This window comes from Bombina bombina, chromosome 2 (genome assembly GCF_027579735.1).
Source record: "Bombina bombina isolate aBomBom1 chromosome 2, aBomBom1.pri, whole genome shotgun sequence".
Lineage (NCBI taxonomy): Eukaryota > Metazoa > Chordata > Amphibia > Anura > Bombinatoridae > Bombina > Bombina bombina.
This window is the reverse complement of record NC_069500.1, coordinates 59,448,452-59,463,721: the sequence shown is the minus strand read 5'-3', so window position 1 is coordinate 59,463,721 and position 15,270 is coordinate 59,448,452. Positions and strand designations below refer to the sequence as shown.

At 39.0% G+C, this 15,270-nt stretch overlaps 1 protein-coding gene across 1 annotated transcript in view; it reads right to left on the bottom strand.

Moving 5' to 3' along the window:
- Positions 1-12,408, bottom strand: part of HAUS1 (HAUS augmin like complex subunit 1) — a 138,352-nt gene extending 125,944 nt beyond the window's left edge. The window contains exon 1 of the mRNA XM_053701067.1: positions 12,178-12,408. Within this exon, the coding sequence (XP_053557042.1) occupies positions 12,178-12,237 (60 nt within the window). The 5' untranslated portion in view covers positions 12,238-12,408. The remainder of the gene's footprint in view (positions 1-12,177) is intronic.
- Positions 12,409-15,270: the final 2,862 nt, after the last annotated feature.

Sequence of the window (15,270 nt, the reverse complement as noted above, 5' to 3'; positions counted from 1 at the left end):
TTTAAATCTTCAAATCCTAATATTTATCTCTCTTGATTTGGTGGTTAAGATCACCATCATTTAGTTCTACAGGTCTCTTCGTTTCTTTCAACCTGGACCATGATCTCTACAGATGTGAGTCTTTTTGGTTGGGAGGCTGTCTGAGGATCTCTGTCAGCACAAGGGGTTTGGAAATCTCAGGAGGCGAGATTACCATTTGATATTTTAGAACTCCGTGCTTTCTCAGAGTTTTTCAGTTAGTTTCTTTTTGAAGAAGAGACGTTTATTATTTTTCAGACAATATCACAACTATGGTGTATGTCAATCATCAGGGTAGGACTATCAGTCCTTAGGCTGTGACAGAAGTGTCTCGGATATTAGCTTGGGCTAAATCCAGCTCCTATCTAAATTCTGTGTTTTTTTCCCCAGGTATAGATATTCGGGAAGCGGATTATCTCTGTTAATCAAGCTTTACATCCGGGAGAATGGTCTTTCATACCCAGATATGTTTTTCAATTTTTCAGATGTGAGCATTTCTAGAAATAGTTCTGTTGGCATCTCATCTGAATAAAGAACTTCCCAGGGGCCTATTCAGGTCCGGGGATCCTCAGGCGGAAGTAGTGTATGCATTGACATTTCTTTGGAATTATCTGTTTGCCTATTTCTTTCCGCCTGTAGTTCTTCTTCCAAAGTGATTTACAAAATTCTTATGGAGTATTTGTTTGTTATGCTGGTGGCTCCAGCATGGCCTCTCAGGTTTTGGTATGCGGATCTCATTCGGATGGCCAGTTGCCAACCTTGGACACTTCCGTTTAAACCAGACCTTCTTTCTCAAGGCCCATTTTTTCCATCAGGATCTCAAATCATTAAAATTGAAGGGATGGAGATTGAACGCTTGATTTTTAGTCATAGAGGTTTCTCTGACTCTTTGATTAATACTATGTTTCAGGCTCGTAAATCTGTCTCTAGAAAGATTTATTATTGAGTCTGGAAGACCTACTTTTCTTGGCATTCTTTTAAAATTCATAGAATTTTATTATTTTTTCAGGTTGGTTTGGATGAGGTTTTGTCTTCAGTTCTTTCTGTTCTTTTTTCACAGAAAGACTGCTAATCATCCTGATATTCATTGTTTTGTACAGGCTTTGGTCCGTATCAAGCCTGTCATTAATTCAATCTCTCCTCTTTGGAGTCTCAATTTGGTGCTGAGGGCTTTACAGGCTCCTCCGTTTGAAACTATGCATTCTCTGAACATTAAATTACTTTCTTGGAAAAGTATTGTTCCTTTTGGTTATTTCTTCTGCTAGAAGAGTTTTTGAGTTATCTGCTCTTTTTTGTGAATATCCTTTTCTGATTTTTCATCAGGATAAGGCAGTGTTACTTCCTGATATTCATCATTTTGTTCAGGTTTTGATTCGTATCAAGCCTGTCATTAAGCCAATTTCTCCTCCTTGGAGTCTTAATTTGGTTCTGAAGGTTTTTCAGGCTCTTCTATTTGAGCATATGCTTGCTCTGGACATTAATTACTTTCATGGAAAGTATTGTTCTTTTTGGACATCTCTTCAGCTAGAACAGTTTTTGAATTATCTGTTCTTTCTTGTGAATCTCTTTTTTCTGATTTTTTTCATCAGGATAAGGTGGTTTTTGCTGTCCTCATTTCAATTCTTACCTAAAGTTGTAAATTCTAACAAACATTAGGGAGGAATTATTGTTTTCCTAAGACTTCTTTGGTGAGATTCTTACTTTCTTTGGATATGGTAAGAGTTTTTGAAATTCTATGTTGAAGCTATTCAGATTTCAGATAGACTTCTAGTCTATTTTTTATCTTTTCTGGTTTTAGGAAGGTCAAAAGGCTTCTGCCATTTATTTGGCATCTTGCTTAAACTTTTGATTCATCATGCTTATTTTGAGTCGGGTGGATTCCCGCCTCGGAGGATTACGGCTCATTCTACTAGGTAACTTTCTACTTCCTGGGCTTTTTAAGAATGAAGCTTCTGTTGATCAGATTTGCAAAGCAATGACTTGGTCTTCTTTGCATACTTTTACTATGTTCTACCATTTTGATGTTTTCTATTCTTTAGAAGCAGTTTTGGTAGAATGGTACTTCAGGCAGCTGTTTCAGTTTGATTCTTCTGCTTATGATTTCAGTTTTTTTCATTATAAAAATTGAAACTTTTTTGATTTGGGTAGTGGATTAATTTTTCAGCGGAATTGGCTGTCTTTATTTTATCCCTCCCTCTCTAGTGACTATTGCGTGGAAGTTCCACATCTTGGGTATTTGCTATCCCATACGTCACTAGCTCATGGACTCTTGCTAATTACATGAAAGAAAACATAATTTATGGAAGAACTTACCTGATAAATTCATTTCTTTCATATTAGCAAGAGTCCATGAGGCCCACCCTTTTTTGTGGTGGTTATGATTTTTTGTATAAAGCACAATTATTCCAATTCCTTATTTTTTTTATGCTTTCGCTCCTTTCTTATCACCCCACTTCTTGGCTATTCGTTAAACTGAATTGTGGGTGTGGTGAGGGGTGTATTTATAGGCATTTTAAGGTTTGGGAAACTTTGCCCCTCCTGGTAGGAATGTATATCCCATACGTCACTAGCTCATGGACTCTTGCTAATATGAAATAAATGAATTTATCAGGTAAGTTCTTAAATAAATTATATTTTATAACTAATTTCCTGTGTGCTTTGTTTTTCCCTTTCTTAGAGGGACAGTATTGTGTGTCCTTTATGCTCTTTCTATAATTTTTGTTTATTTCTTATAGGGATGCACCAGATTAATATTTAAGTAGTATTAACTCCTCTTTCATATATTTTGCCCCAAGAAAAAGCTGCCCTTGCAGGCCATTCTCACCTTCACAGATATGGAAGGTGACATTGAAGGATTTTTGCAAGACTTTGAAAGACAACGTGCTTCAAAGCATTGACCAGGAGGATTAGGTCACAATATTGGCCAATAAACTAACTGGAAAAGCCACTGGCACATACCAGGCAGTCCTGGACAGTTTAAACCATGACTACAGGGCAGTCAACACCAAGCCCTTTAATTCAGAAAATGTACATAATCAAAGATAAGTGCTTACATTTAAGAAACTTAGGGCGGACAATCCAAACCTGTCCATCTGTCATTGTGGCTAGCGGGCAGCAATATGCTGTCTGCATTTAGCATTGCACAAGCGTCTCGATATATCAGCACTAGTCTCTGAAATGTCATTAATAGTTGCACTAAATGTGAACGAAGAAAAATTGATAACAGGAGTAAATTAGAAAGTTGCTTAAAATTGCATGCTGTATCTGAATCATGAAAGAAAAAAAAATAGGTTCAGTGTCCCTTTAAATAGATTATACTGTGTGTAGTGGTTCTAGATATGGCACCATAAGCATCTCATAATGGGTAAGGAAAACATAATTTATACTTACCTGATTAATTAATTTATTTCATGGTAGTGAGAGTCCACAATCCATTACTCATGGAATTACCCTTCTTTACCACTAGGAGGAGAAACCCCAAGAGCTCTATATAACCTCTATCACATACCTCAGTCTAACATATAGCCAAGCAAGTGAGGGAAGAAAAAGGAATAAGAACCAAAAAAAGGAGCTAGAAATAAACAACTAAACCCAGTAAAAACACAAGGGTGAGGTCTCATGGGCTCTCACCACCATAAAATAAATTAATTTATCAGGTAAGTATAAATTATGTTTTCTTTCATACAGGTGGTGAGAGTCCACAATCCAAGATCTGGAGTCCATGAGTAATAACATAAAGGGAGGGATTTTAAAAAAACAAACCTATTTTTCACTGAGAAATTAAATCCCCAACAGCAAATACATATATTCTTCCTTTTAATTAAGTAAATACTTATATATATATAGATAGAGATAGATAGAGATAGATAGAGATAGATAGAGATAGATAGATAGAGATAGATAGAGATAGATAGAGATAGATAGAGATAGATAGATAGATAGATAGATATAGAGATAGATATAGATAGAGATAGATAGAGATAGATAGATAGAGATAGAGATAGATAGATAGAGATAGATAGATAGATAGATAGATAGAGATAGATAGATATAGAGATAGATAGATAGATAGAGATAGATAGATAGAGATAGATAGATATAGAGATAGATAGATAGATATAGAGATAGATATAGAGATAGATAGATAGATATAGAGATAGATATAGAGATAGATAGAGATAGAGAGAGAGATAGAGAGAGAGATAGAGAGAGAGATAGAGAGAGAGATAGAGAGAGAGATAGATAGAGATAGATATAGATATAGATATAGATAGATAGATATATACATATACAGGGAGTGCAGAATTATTAGGCAAGTTGTATTTTTGAGGATTAATTTTATTATTGAACAACAACCATGTTCTCAATGAACCCAAAAAACTCATTAATATCAAAGCTGAATAGTTTTGGAAGTAGTTTTTAGTTTGTTTTTAGTTATAGCTATTTTAGGGGAATATCTGTGTGTGCAGGTGACTATTACTGTGCATAATTATTAGGCAACTTAACAAAAAACAAATATATACCCATTTCAATTATTTATTTTTACCAGTGAAACCAATATAACATCTCAACATTCACAAATATACATTTCTGACATTCAAAAACAAAACAAAAACAAATCAGTGACCAATATAGCCACCTTTCTTTGCAAGGACACTCAAAAGCCTGCCATCCATGGATTCTGTCAGTGTTTTGATCTGTTCACCATCAACATTGCGTGCAGCAGCAACCACAGCCTCCCAGACACTGTTCAGAGAGGCGTACTGTTTCCCCTCCTTGTCAATCTCACATTTGATGATGGACCACAGGTTCTCAATGGGGTTCAGATCAGGTGAACAAGGAGGCCATGTCATTAGATTTTCTTCTTTTATACCCTTTCTTGCCAGCCACGCTGTGGAGTACTTAGACACGTGTGATGGAGCATTGTCCTGCATGAAAATCATGTTTTTCTTGAAGGATGCAGACTTCTTCCTGCTTGAAGAAGGTGTCTTCGAGAAACTGGCAGTAGAACTGGGAGTTGAGCTTGACTCCATCCTCAACCCGAAAAGGCCCCACAAGCTCATCTTTGATGATACCAGCCCAAACCAGTACTCCACCTCCACCTTGCTGGCGTCTGAGTCGGACTGGAGCTCTCTGCTCTTTACCAATCCAGCCACGGGCCCATCTATCTGGCCCATCAAGACTCACTCTCGTTTCATCAGTCCATAAAACCTTAGAAAAATCAGTCTTGAGATATTTCTTGGCCCAGTATTGATGTTTCAGCTTGTGTGTCTTGTTCAGTGGTGGTCGTCTTTCAGCCTTTCTTACCTTGGCCATGTCTCTGAGTATTGCACACCTTGTGCTTTTGGGCACTCGAGTGATGTTGCAGCTCTGAAATATGGCCAAACTGGTGGCAAGTGGCATCTTGGCAGCTGCACGCTTGACTTTTCTCAGTTCATGGGCAGTTATTTTGCGCCTTGGTTTTTCCATACGCTTCTTGCGACCCTGTTGACTATTTTGAATGAAACGCTTGATTGTTCGATGATCATGCTTCAGAAGCTTTGCAATTTTAAGAGTGCTGCATCCCTCTGCAAGATATCTCACTATTTTTTACTTTTCTGCGCCTGTCAAGTCCTTCTTTTGACCCATTTTGCCAAAGGAAGTTGCCTAATAATTATGCACACCTGATATAGGGTGTTGATGTCATTAAACCACACCCCTTCTCATTACAGAGATGCACATCACCTAATATGCTTAATTGGTAGTAGGCTTTCGAGCCTATACAGCTTGGAGTAAGACAACATGCATAAAGAGGATGATGTGGTCAAAATACTCATTTGCCTAATAATTCTGCACTCCCTGTACACACACACATATCTAATACAGGCACAAAAGTCAAACTGAGACAATTGCCTGAAGGAACTTTCTACAAAGGGCTGCTTCAGAAGAAGTAAAAACCTCAAATGGAGACTAGAAAAAGAGTACCAAATAGCTGCCTAGCAATTTAGATCAACTGAAACCTACAGTGGGTATTGAAAATAATTACCCCCCCTTGAAAATAATCACATTGTGTTGCTTTTCAGCCTGTAAAGTTTTTGTTTATCCAGTTGTAATTACTCTGTGCAACTTATAACATCCAAGTGAAAGATATAACACCAACATGTCAGGCAAAAATAAAGAAAATTCAAAAACAGAATCACTGAGTTGGAAAAAGGATCACCCTCTTCTAAAATTAGTTAGAAACTCAATCAGGTGTAGCTAATCACCTTCTCAATGGCACACACAAAGCCATTTGACCTTCAACTGTGATCTGCTGTGGGCATGTTGATAAGCTCGGCATGAAAAGAACTTTCCTGTAGCATCTCAGTCCCTGGTAATGCAACTAAAGCAAATAATCTACTATGGGTGGCAAGGTACTGTTAAAAGATCTCCGGGATAAAGTTGTGGACAGGCACATGTCAGGAGTAGTGATGTCGCGAACCTAAAATTCACCTTGAATTCAATAGGCAGGCGAACTTTAAAACCTACAAGGACTCTTTCTGGCCACAATAGTGATGGAAAAGTTGTTTCAAGGGTACTAACACCTGGACTGTTGCATGCTGGAGGGGGATCCCTGGCAAAACTCCCATGGAAAATTACATAGTTGATGCAGAGTCTGCTTTTAAGCCATAATGGGTCTAAATCAACTAACATTCCCAAAGTGGCTGTCTCAAAACATCCCGGACAGAAGATAGATTGATAGTGATAGATAGGATAGATAGATATACATAGATTGATAGTTAGATAGAATCGATAGAAGAGAAATAGATAGATTTGTTAGATATATAATTACCCTAATAAATTCTAATAATCAAACATGCGTTCTTGGACCCAACTAGCTTGTGTTAATTAGTACTTTTCTTAGCACTTTAATCCCTGTTCCCCCCCCCCCTATCGGGGGAGTTCTATATGGCCTGCCAGATTACCCAGAAAAATTATAATAATAAGACATGTGGTCTGCTACCTATTTTAACGAGGTTGTGTTTTAAGTACTACCATTCTTAGCACTTTAATCTCTGTAACTCCCCCTATTTGGTGAGGTCTATACGGCCTGGATGATTACCCATACAAAATATAATAATAAGACATCTGCTCTTGGTCTGCGACCCATGGTAACTATGTTGTGTTAATTAGTAATGTCCTTCGCATTTTAATAGCTGTTACTCATACTCACCCTATCGGTGGAGGTCTATATGGCCTGCATGATTACCCTTACAAAATATAACAACCAAACATATGCTCTGGGACCCATGGTAAGTAGGTTGTGTTAAGTAGTACTGTTCTTTGCATTTTCATACCTGTTACAACACCAAATGGTGGTAGGTCTATCTGGCCTTCATGATTAGCTGCACCCAAACCCAAAAAAAAGCCGAGTGGTCTTAGACTAACACCCATGGCTAACTCGGTTGTTTCAATTAGTACTATTCTTAGCACTTTCATCCCTGTTACGGGCGGTCTACATAGCCATCATGATTAGCCGAACAAAATACAGGTAGCCCTCAGTTTACGCCGGGGTTAGGTTCCAGAAGGAATGGTTGTAAATCGAAACCGTTGTAAATTGAAACCCAGTTTATAATGTAAGTCAATGGGAAGTGAGGGAGATAGGTTCCAGGCCCCTTTCAGAATTGTCATAAGTAACACCTAATACATTATTTTTAAAGCTTTGAAATGAAGACTTTAAATGCTAAACAGCATTATAAACCTAATAAAATAATCCCACAACACAGAATATATAATTAAACTAAGTTAAATGAGCAAAAGCATTTGCTAAACAGCATTATAAACCTAATAAAATAATCACACAACACAGACTTCACTTGCATTTTTCTGCAAACAGTTCTTTCTATGAATTCCAATCTGGACTGATTTATAGACAGGAAGATCTCTTTCCTTTGAAATCTGCTTGATAGCTCAGGTCTGGTTAAACTGATTAATTTCAGCTTGCTTGGCTTTGCTGCAACACAAGCGGACAGCTCCACCTACTGGCTATTTTAATAAATGCACTGCTTCTCAATGCTTTTCAATAGCAGTCACATGACTGGAAAAAAAGGTTGTTATTCTGAAACGGTGTAAATTGAACCGTTGTAAAACGAGGGCCACCTGTACTACAATCCAACCTTTGCTCAGTCTTCATAGGCCCTTCATTGTCTGTATTTTGATAGTACAGTTCTTATTATTTTTATAGCTGATACAACACCGAATGGTGGCAGCTCTATATGGCCTGCATGATTAGCCGCACCCAATACAAAAATAAATCCAAGCGGTCTTGGATTAACACCCATGGCTAACTCTGTTGTTTCAAGTAGTACTATTCTTAGCACTTTCATCTCATCATCCCTGTTACTTCCAGGACTCTCGGTGGTGGTGGTCTACATGGCCATCATGATTAGCCTAACCAAATACTACAATCCAACCTTGGCTCAGTCTTCCTAAGGCCCTTCATTGGCTGTATTTTGGTAGTACTGTTCTTATTAGTTTAATAGCTGATACGACACCGAATGTTGTCAGCTCTATATGGCCTGCATGAATAGCTGCACCCAAAGCCAAAAAAAAGCCAAGCGGTTTTGCACTAACAGGCCCTTCATTGGCTGTATTTTGATTACTGACAGTCTAAACAGTGATGATTGACAATTTTTGCAATACTGTTAACAGAAATATGATTGCTGACAACAATTGGCTAGGTGGGCCTGGCTCACAGCAGGCTGCAAGGCAGGAGGAAAGTGCTATTCAATGGCACCAGCAAACTGAGGATTCAAATCACAGCAACTATTACCAAAAATTTTAATTTTTAATTATTAGAATACTGTCACAACAAATATGATTGTTGTAAATATTTTTTAAGTAGGCCTGGCACACAGGCTTGGAAGGCTGTAGAAAAGTGCAATTCAAAGGCACGAGCAAACTGAGGATTAAGATCAACACTAAAAAATGTTTTTATTTAAATTAATAACTATACTGTCTGACTGTGACAACAATTATGATTGGTGTAAATAGTTGGCTAGACGGCCTGGCACAAAAGGCTGGCAGTGGCAGGCAGGAGGTAAATGAAATTCAATGGCACTAGGAGACTGAATATTTGCAGTCCAAAAAATTATGATTTTTTTTATTTTTTTATTACTGTTACAAGAATTGTGATTGGTGCCACTAATTGGCTACTTGGGCCTGGCAGATATGAGTCGTGGATGGTAGGTAGGGCAGCAATTTAACACAGTATGCTGTGTAAGTGACAAAAACACAGGACTGATAGAAAATTAAGTTACATTACACTAGCAAAATATTTGAAAATTAAGAAGTGCAATGCACATATGACTCTATGAGTGGTCGCACTGGCTGGCTGCTACGTAGGGCAGCAATTATAACAACAGTATGCTGTGTAAGTCAGATAGACAGTTAGACACAGGCCTGATAGAAAATACAATTAGATTACACTAGCATAATGATTTAAAGACTTTTTTTTGGAAATTTTAAGAAAAAGGTTAAGCACATACATATGAGTCGTGGCTGATAGCCTTGGAAGGGCAGCTATTAAAAACAGTAGGCTCTGTATGTCGGATACACACACGCCTGATAGAAAATACTATTAGATTACACTAGAAAAATGATTGAAATTATTTTTTTGGGGGGGAAATTAAAAAAAGGTTAAACACATATGAGTCGTGGCTCATAGACTAGGGAGGGCAGCAAGTAAACACAGTAGGCTCTCTATGTCAGAAAAACACACAGGCCGGATAGAAAATTATATTAGATTACACTAGCAAACAAATTTAAACTTTTTTTTTTTTTATATTAAAATTAAGGTGAAAGAAAAATAGATATGAGTGCTGGGTGGCTGCCTGGCACAGACCAATTAACCAAAAGACTGAAAAAAAAAAAGAGGTATATTAATGCTGAGTGAGCCTGACAGACACAGGCATGATAGTAAATGTAATTAAATTACAATAGCATATATTTTTTTTTTTTTTAATTTAAAATAATGTTATAAACGGATATTAACACTGGTGGCTGCTGGCTGGCACAGAGCAATGAACCAGAGTATATGCTGTGTGACACTGGCCTAATAGAAAATGAAAAAAAATTACACTAGAAAAATAATTATATTTTTGGGTTAGTTACATTTAAACTAATGTTGTTAGAGAGATATCAGTGGTGGCAGTAGTCACAGCATATGCTGTGAGCCTTAAACACACAGCTGAAAGCCAGGCAAATGCTAATAAAAAAAAAACGGAAAAAAAAAACGGCATGAAATACAGTATAGCCCTAAAAAGGGCTTTTTGGGGTGCTGTGCTTGCAGCAGAGATGAGTGGAGTCCTTCTGGACTGTAAATACACTAGCCTAGCTATGTTTTTCCTATTAATGTCAGGAGCAAAAACACAACACGTCCTCTCATTAAAAAAGCAAGGTTGTTATGAGTCTAAAATGGCGGATTCCGAGTAGCTGGGAGTGTCTATGAGGGAGTGTCTGATGTTGATTGGCTCTAATGTGTCAGGCGGCTGTGACATAAAGGGTCAAAGTTTCCACAATGATGACACATAGGGGCGGATCGAACATCGCCATGTGTTCGCCCACAAACGCGAACAAGCTATGTTCGCTGTGAACCGTTCGCGGGCGAACAGTTCGGGACATCACTAGTCAGGAGATGGATACAAGAAAATAGCAAAGGATTTATCATTGCTTAGAAGGACAGTGAAGTATATTATTAAGAAGTGGAAGGTATTTTGTACAACACAGACCCTCTCTGAATCAGGATGTCGCTCCAAACTGGATGAAAGAGCCAGGAGGAAACTGGTCAGAGGCTACCAAGAGGTCCACAGCAATGCGTGGTCATTGTGTGCATGTGACAACAATATCACAAATTCTCCACATATGTGGCTTGCATGGGAGGGTTGCAAGAAAAAAGCCACTCCTCAAGACAGACCACATGCAGTCACGACTGAGCTCCACAAACGGTCACCATCAAATGTAACGGAACTGGAGCAGTTCTGCAAAGAAGAGTGGGCAAATATTGCACAGTCTAGATGTACACAATTAGTAGAGGCATATCCCAACAGACTAAAGGCTGTAATTAAAGCAAAAGGTGGTTCTACAAAATACTGACACAAAGGGGTGATCCTTTTTCCAACGCAGTGATTCTGTTTTTAAATTATCTTTGTTTTTGCCTGACATGTTGGTTTTATATCTTTCCCTTGGATGTTATAAGTTGCAAGAGTAATTACAACTGGATAAACAAAAACTGTGTGTCTTTATTTCAGGCTGCAAAGCAAAAAAATTTGATTCTTTTAAATACCCACTGTAATTGTTGAAAGTCCAAGAAGTTACAACTGACCTAGTAGAATGAGCAGAAATCTGCTACAAGGGAGGCAGACCTGCCTCCAAAAAAATGTTTGAAAAACAAAAGTTTTAAACAAAAGGCTAAAGAAACAGCAGAAGTCTTCCAAGCCTTCCCAGGATCAGAAAGAAGAACAAACTAAAAGTTTGCCTAAAATCCTAGTAGAAACAATTAAATATTTATAATCTCCTGAAAGACAAAGAATTGAATCCGGTGGTCCGGTTTGACTTCATATTGAAAGATATAAATGTATGCAAAAAAATTATATCAAGTTTAAAGTTGCTTAAAATTTCATGCTCTATCTGAATCACGAAATAAAAAATTTGGGTTCAGTGTCCCTTTAAATACTTTTAAGAAATTTAAAGATGCACAGTAAAATGTATATAACTACAAAGGCATGAAAAATATTGTGTACACTAAATCAAAGTATAGGACATAAAATATCTACAATGTTACAAAAACACACAGGTTTACATATAAATAAACAATATGTGAACAGATATACATGCAAGTAGATATATACAACCTAATAAGAGTTGTATACAAGACCCTATTTCCTGTAGAGACATACACACAGAGATCAAATGAGGAATTATATGTAGAAAGACTACATATATATAAAAGTACATATGAAAACCATTATGTGCACGAAGCACAAATAAGAAACATGAAAAAAAATATATGGTTTTTTTTTGCAACATATTGGCAAAAATAAGTATATGACAAAACATTATTAAAATGAACTGCAAAATATAAACCTATCTGCATAACATACATTACGTGAAAGCAATATTGTCATATATGCCGGTACTCACCTGTTCAGCGGAGTCAGTCAGTAGCGATCCCGGTGTCTGTGGCCTCTGCTCCCTGGTCATCAGCCTCTGCACCTCGTCCCGTGGCTGGGGAACCCGCGGCGGTCGCTCTATCTTTCCAAGATGGCGGCTGCCATGCGAGAGAGTCGGTCGCCGTGGCGGAGCTCGGGATCATGGCAGGCGGACGGAACAAGGACAGTGAGAAAACCAAGATGGCACCAAGTCCTACCCCCACTTATATTGACTTCAGGTAACTCCCACCTACAGATGAGACCAGATTATGAGATTCAGCAACCCCTATATAAGCAGAGCATACCTGTCAGTCAGTGCTTGGTTGTTTTGCTTCCTGCTTCAGAACTTCTGGCGTTTGTTTCCTGTGTATCCTGTTTTGCTGGTTCTTTGACTTACCCTTGACTTCTCTGATTGCCGCCTGCCCTGATCTTTGGCTTGTCTAATTCTGATTTTTGTCCTAACCGTTTTTTGGATACCTCTGCCTTGGATATTTTGTGCTTATTAGCTGTTTTCTGCTTCTGAGTTCCAGAACTCATCCTAATATCTATAGGTTGTTACAAATATAATGCTATAAGTCTATAGTAAATAAAAAAATAAACAGTATATTATATATACTTATGTATAATCTTCATAATTGCAGATAGGTATAAATGTAATAAACATATACACTGTAACATAAGGCAATCATTAGACAACCTACACACTATTATGCCGATGAGACATTCTGGACAAATACTACAACATCACAAGGGAAATCCCTAGATTTGTGCTTATACTACATCATTTTAGAGATAGCTGCCAAACAATCTTGATAAATAAATGACTTAATGTCCCTATGATATAACTTAACAAAATAATAACCACATCAGATTATGGGGCCGATTTAAGAATGTGCGGCCGGACATTATCCGCTGTAGCCGATCATGTCTGCCGCACATCGATAAATACAGACAGCATTCGCATTTATCATTGCGCAAGCATTTCTAGTGAAATGCTTGTGCAATGCCGCCCCCTGCACATTCTGCAGGGGGTTTCAATCAACCCGATTGTATCTGATCGGGCTGATTGCTGTCCGCCGCCTCAGACCGCCGCTTCTTAACTTCTGCTTCAGGTGGACCTGAAGTGGAGTGGGTCGGAAGCAGCATCCTCTGCTTCATAAATCGACCCCTATGTGTGTGATTGCTGAGTAGAGTCTTTGTGCTGGATTTGAACCCGTGTCTCCTGGTCCTTAGAAAAAGATTATGGCTGATTGCATAAATTAGAGATACACATGTTTGAACAAATTTGTATAGTACAAACAACAGTGGGGACAGTTGTAAATGCTCTGACCCTCTAAAAAAGGGACAGTCTAGCTAAAATTAAACTTTCATGATTCAGATAGGGCATGTCATTTTAAACAACTCTTCAATTTACTTTTATCATCAAATTTGCTTAGTTCTCTTGGTATTCTTAGTTGAAAGCTAAACCTAGGTAGGCTCATATGCTAATTACTAAGCCCTTTAAAGGCCACCTCTTATCTGAAGGCATTTGACAGTCTTTCACAGGTAGAGGGCGTTAGTTCATATGTGTCATATAGATAACATTGTGCCCATGCTGTGGAGTTACTTATTAGAAGGCACTTTAAAATGCAAGTCTGATTGGCTAAAATGCAGTCTGCAGAGGCTTAGATAAAAGGTAATCACAGAGGTAAACAGTATATTAATATAACCATTTTGGGCAGGGCCGGCCCTAGCCATTGTGGGGCCCAAGGCAGGATGACAAAATGGGGCCCCCCTTTATCCCCACCCCCAACCCCTCCCAATCTCTGCCCAACCCCGCCCAATCTCCACCCCAACCCCGCCCAATCTCCCCCCCCCAACCCCTCCCAATCTCCGCCCCCCCAACCCCTCCCAATCTCCGCCCCCACCGTTTTTACAAATAAAAAAAATGGGAGAAAAATCATTTAAGGTAATGCACAACATTTTAAATAAAAAAAAAACAGGGGGCGGAGCCAACTGCCAAAGCAACAAGAAGTCCTATTCTAGAGCTCCTGAAACTTAATTATTAAAACAGTATTTTATGGCACCTTAAGAATCTATATTTTTATATACCTGACTTCTATTGCATCCTAGGCTATAGTCATTAAGTTGGGGACTGTGAGTGTTTGTTGCTGATAAAATATCGACACTGAGGCCTACTAACCAGCTAAGACCACTGCAAAGCTTCCTCCATTATACTTGAAGCCACCCACGCATCGCCTTGGTTGATGAAGATATACCTCCTGCACTTGCTTCTACAGCCTTAGAATGGAACAGCAAATTATTTTCGCACTGCATGGTCTAATGAGATCCCTAGACTCTCACCGGCTAACGCTGGTTACTGAATTGAGGGCTGCGGTAGCCCTGTCGCAGAATATCACACTGGCCAGAGAAGTACCGGAGGAGACAGACTGGTTGGTACCGGGCCTACCACGACTTATCACAGCCTTACCCCAAGATTCCGCAGAGGAGAGTGCAGCGAACTTAGAAGATCTCTACCCAAGCGGACACAAACAACAGGAAATTCCCCTAAAGAATAGTATCCTGCAGCCCTCCTCGGTCCCCACAGTACCGGAGCTATCGCAGACACAACGACTAGGAGGAGCCGGAGCACACAGTCTCCAACAGACAGAATATGTCTCTGGACCGGAGGCGGCTGCGCAACCTAACCCTTGCATCAAGCGCCCAAATCTATCCTCACAGAGATCTGGCTCTAGCTCAATCATAGCCAACATCACCGCGGGCGCCTATATGCTCAGCCGCAATAAGGTTGGTGTCGGGGGAAACTTTCGGGGATACTCAGAGAAGGTGAGGTTTATGCCTCATTGGTGCACCGCCATCTTAGAGCCGCATGGCCCTTTTGACCCGGGAGGCCGTTCTTCTTGCCTGACAGACTGAGTTACGCTATTGAAGACATAGACTTTTGTTCTCATATAAGGCTTCCCTGTATCTGTGTCTTCTAGACATTTCTATGACAATCTTACAGTTAGCTGCACCAAGTTGCTAAGCCGGATACGCCACGGACTGAGTGCACATTACCGAGAAAAAGTTTTGTGAGACATGGTTC